Genomic DNA, 5,206 nt, shown 5'->3' with positions numbered 1-5,206 from the left:
CTAATTACACCAGACACTTGGTCTTTTTATTGGCTTATTGTGAACCTTTGGCACCTGTAAAACTTATAGACTAGAGCAAACTGGTTAGTCCAATTATTTGTGTTGGGCAATTCAACCACCAAAATCAATTAGGAAAAATGTGTAAGCCTAATTCCCTTTCACACACAATCATATTTAATATCTATAAAAAATAAATTTAATATCAAAGTGATCTATATATTAGATATTAAACTAATAAAAACAAATATTATATTTTATATTAACCAAAAGGTCAAGAAATGTGTAAGTTAATGAGCTCGCCCCTTTTGTATAGCGCGCTCAGTCGCTCGTCCTCTTTCAACTAGCAAGGTAGTACTAAGTGCGAGCATTGCGCTACGTGTGGCTTTCTATCATGTTATGCTTGGATGATTGCGTGGCTTTCTATCTTGTTTGACTTGAGTGGTTTCTCATAACCCATCTATGGTGTAATAGTCAATGGTAGGTGAGAAGCGAGAGAGAGAAACAGACCTACACGCTTCACACATGGCGCACACACGAAACTAGTGCTTTAAAAAAGTAGATATATACTAGAAATAGTACTATTTATCATAAACATATTGAGAAACATTGATTATTATCCGTGACACACTGCAATGATAAAAAATCCTATTTTAGGGAAAAATCTTGCTAACAAAGTGTAGGCATTGAAACTGAGATCATTTTTGTATTAACCGTTTTTACATATACTTAGATGGAGGAAGCTTTTCAAACACAATATTATCAAGCTATATACTCCATTCAAGTAACTAGCTCGTTTAGCTGACGAGTTAGTTCATTAACTTATAGCAACGTATAGCGTATTTGTTTTGCTGAATGGGATGGTTCATCATCTTCCAATTCTCATTTTTTTTGTTTGTTTTGTGGAGGAATATGTTGATCCATCACTATTTTATTACTTATAAGCTAATAATTAGTAATAATATAAGAATTGTGTTCATTCTACCAAATTTATGAAATATCTCATGATGCACCACCTCATCTAGAATGGTGTGACTTCAAACCAAATACCTTCTTAATGAACTAATGTTTGGTTTGAAGAGTCAGTCTATTCTAAATGATGTGGTGCATCATTAGTCAATTACACAAATTTGGTGAAATGAACTCATTTCTCATGTTATTACTAATTATTAGTATATGAGAAATAAAATAGTGATGAATCAACTTATTTTGTTCCATAAACTAAACAAAAAAGTGAGAAGTAAGAAAATGATGAACTATCTTATTCCTCAAACTAAAAACGCTATAAAATATCCACTCTAAGTCCATTCGTTAGAGAAAAGAAACAAGCTGACCCAACCCAAAGCCGAGCAAGGGTTTTGTCCGTCTAGCCCTACTCTGGATGCTCGGTAGTCGGTACTCCTACCACACAGCTGAAAAGGCAAGGGAACACGAAGGACCTCAAGAAGCCCTGGAAGAATTAATTAGGCCCATACAGCATGACGGTGAATCGGTGATCTGATCTCCATTTCCGTGTACTCCTATAAAAGGATTTTCCAACCAGCTGAGATAGCATACACGTTCAATTGTTTCAATTATTATTAGTAATATAGTTTTTGGTTAGAACTCGCAAGCTAGGCTATGTCCGATTTTGTTTCTATATTATCATGCTATATACTCAAGCACTCTGTTGCATCAATCGCAAATCTGAGCCATTTAGCCCTTACAATATCATGTTGCATCAATTGATCACGAAAATTCCTCATTGCAAGAACAAAAGGTCGACCACGGCGGATAGAAGCACAAATTTGTCGCAATACCAACACCCCATGTCAGCAGGAGGAAATAACAGCACATTTTGGGACCTAACTCTATAGCTTGAACGAATTGGTACCATCCTATTTCCTGCTTGGCACGCTCCAGAAAAGCATCAAAATTTCTGGACCTGTTCTTGTTGATTCACAGATCAAGCTCCAGCCACCTATTCTGCATCGCCGGCACCAAAACCGTCGTCTTCGACTTCGTCAACCTTTTGAGGTGCCACACTACCTTCGACAGCTGTTGGGTCATCATCTCCAAACTTTTCAGGGCCTGGTCCTGCAGACACTTTGACCATTGCTGGGCGAAGCAGTCTTTCCCCGAGTTTGAAACCTTTTCGGAATTCCTGGAGAATAATCCCCTCTTCAAACTCTGATGATTCTTCTCTCATAATAGCCTCATGAAGCTGAAACACAAGGTGCAGAAAGGAATTGTTTTGAAAGAAGAAAAATATCCTTGCAAGTGCTCGGATGTGATAGTCAATAGACTCTATCATCCGATTACATTGAAATACCCTATTAAAAATGTAAGAGTAGATATGCAGTGTAGCAACAAAACTTAATTGGAATAGGCAAATCTTAGGATTTAATCTTGATGATATTTTGCTAAGACTAGCTTACCATGGGATCAAATGGTTTGCCGACCGTTTCAACATCTTCAACGCCCAATGAATTCAAAATCTCGATGAATTGCTTATAAATGCTCTGGTAGCTATTATTTATTTTCTCCTCTCCCTCTGTTTCCACCTTTATTTGCACTTTCGCTCTTTCAAAGTTGTCGAGAACAGGCAAAAAGCTCTCTATAAGTTCCCCTTGCACATTTTCCATCATGTTAAGCTTCTCATTTTCTGTCCTTTTCCTGAAATTGTCAAAATCAGCACTGATCCTCAAGATACGTTCTCGTTGAGTTGCTAGTTCGGCATCTAGAGCAGTGATTTTGTTCAAAAGAGAGTTTTTCTCATCCTCGATAGAAAGTAAAAAGGACTCTATCTCAGCAGCTTTTGCTTCATCATCATTAATAAGAGCTTCTCTGTACGACTGCAGGGTTGTCACAATAATAGATGGAGTTTCATCTGTGCTTCCAGCACTGTCATCTGCAGCAGAGTCTCCAGTAACTTCGGTTTCTAAATCCTCCTGCAGCATAGAAAATAATCATCATACAAAAAAGGCCCATCCAATAGACAGATTGTCTGTACAGGGACGTGGAAAGAATTGAAACAAAATGAAGTTCTTCAGCTTTTAAACAAGCATTCACAGAAAAGCAAGGTATTGTTGCACCATTGCCATCTTTAGAGAAAATTCCAACCTAACATAATAACACATTTGCCTTTAAATTATTATGCTGCTGTCACGTAATCTGCAGAAAGATTGCATCCTTGCACTGCAATTTAACTATGGTAAAGGTGTTAATCTAAAGCTAGAATGAAGGCTTTGATATATAACATTTCAAATCCAAAAAACCTCTATAAATATTGCAACATAATACTCCCTCCGTACCAAAATATAATTCGTTTTAGACTAAATAAACATACATTAATTAACCTATGAATGTAGTTTGTATGTATGTCTATATTTATTATCATTCGAATGAATGTGGATGAAAAAAGAGGGCTACATATTTTGGGACGGAGGGAGTAACATTTATAGTGAAATGCGACAAGTCAATGAGTAACATTTATAGTGAAATGCGACAAGTCAATGTCAATTGTCAACCAACAAGATTGTGCATTTTGCTATACTTCAAGGATCAAACAGGAGACTAGCATCTTCATGAACTGGCACAAGTGCACAGGCTTGCAACTGGGTACAGCTATTACTATCACACCATCAGAATGACACAACACATGAAAATATATTTACATATACAGATAAGTTCCACTAAATAAAGATGCACCACCGGTGTGACTACCCTAATTTTCCAAGGTTTTCCAATAGTTTTACATAAAAATGCTTCCAAATTAGTGAAACTTCGGGCAGTCATTACTTACAAAAGTTCTATCCAATACTCGCTCTAATACTGATCAAACTTCAAAATGAAATTATGTTAGACTATAGTGAGTTCAAGTTATGAAGCCAACAAGCTTATATTGGAAATGAATGATAAGTTAGCATAACATGAATTAAGAATGTTTCCCAGCGAAAAAATAACTAGCATGAACAAGGCTATATAATTTAAGGTCCGTTTGGTAGAGATCCAGATTCTTGTAGAAACGTTTCAAGGCTATATAACCAGAACTGTCCTACATTGCGGAATCTCGATCCTCTTGAGGACCACCTAAAATCACCAATCATGGCTAACCACGATCTGTTTACCGGGCACTTAAGAAGGCAAAGCAGAAATCTTCGTACCAGAAAATGATTTACCAAACAACATATTGAAAAATTCTTAACTGGACATATTAAACAACCCAAGAATGAAGGTCCAGCTGCTCATTCCAAAATAACAGCACTTATGTATCCCCAGCCATATAATCAAAACATAGCGAAATGAAGCAGTAGCTTCAACACAAATTGTGTTCTACCTAATCCTTAACAAGGGCAAATAAATTGTCCTCAGAAGTTAATGCGAAGGCGCGAGGCAGTTGCACATCATTACCCTCACTAAACAGACAATACCTGGTGTTCACACTTCACAGAATGAACAATATGTTCATATTTTTCTGCTTCAAATTTACTAAACGCTAGGGATATCATGAATCTGACAGCTAAATACAAAGGAACGGCAGAGGCTACACGAACTACGGCCACCAGAACACACCACTCACCTGCGTCGCCGTCTGCGCGGCCTCGTCGGCCTCGGTGGCGCCCAGGCGCCGGAGCCGCCCCCCGGCGAGACAGAAGACGTGCGGAGTCGGCAGCGGCCACGCCCGGAGCGGTCGGACCGGCGCGCGCCGGGAGCAGGCCAGCCGCAGGCACCGCCCACGCGGCTCCCGTGCGGACGGGGGAGACGAGGGCGGGGGCGCGAGGGCCGCGGCCGTCCGAAGTAAGGCAGCCATGCGCGCGCGGTCACCGGTGGGGGTGGGGAGCGTGCGCGGAGAGGGAGGTTTTGTTGCGCTGAACTATCGGATGCGGCGGGAGAGGAGAACAGCGGGGCAGGCACGAGATAACTCTCGCCTTCAGATGGAACGGAATGGATGGATGGATTGGAAATTGGGGATGGCACTTTCCTTGCTTTTTCTGTTTTCTCGAGCACTCTTGGGGAGCGGCCCAAGGAACCCACGAGGCCACGACAATAATTTGGTTGTTTTCTATACAATTCTTAATATTTTCTTTCCTAATAATATAATTTACTTACTAAAATACATTTTTAGTGCTTAACTATTGAAACTTAAATTTTTAGTGGCCCAAACATTTTAAATAATGTAGTATTTTAATTTTTTTTGTCACTATTTTGACACACCTTGTTGGAGATG

The 5,206-nt window shown here is 39.4% G+C and overlaps 1 protein-coding gene across 1 annotated transcript; it reads right to left on the bottom strand.

The window, feature by feature from the left end:
- Positions 1 to 1,617: 1,617 nt before the first annotated feature.
- Positions 1,618 to 4,946, bottom strand: LOC100284812 (GrpE-like). The gene is made up of 3 exons (NM_001157707.2): positions 4,559 to 4,946; positions 2,415 to 2,927; positions 1,618 to 2,200 (listed from the first exon to the last, which is right to left on the bottom strand). Exons 1-3 carry the CDS (start codon positions 4,787 to 4,789, stop codon positions 1,958 to 1,960), a joined length of 987 nt encoding a protein of 328 aa, NP_001151179.2. The 5' UTR covers positions 4,790 to 4,946; the 3' UTR covers positions 1,618 to 1,957.
- Between the last annotated feature and the right edge of the window lie 260 nt (positions 4,947 to 5,206).

Source organism: Zea mays, chromosome 4 (assembly GCF_902167145.1).
Source record: "Zea mays cultivar B73 chromosome 4, Zm-B73-REFERENCE-NAM-5.0, whole genome shotgun sequence".
NCBI lineage: Eukaryota > Viridiplantae > Streptophyta > Magnoliopsida > Poales > Poaceae > Zea > Zea mays.
This window is presented reverse-complemented; position numbering and strand designations above follow the sequence as displayed.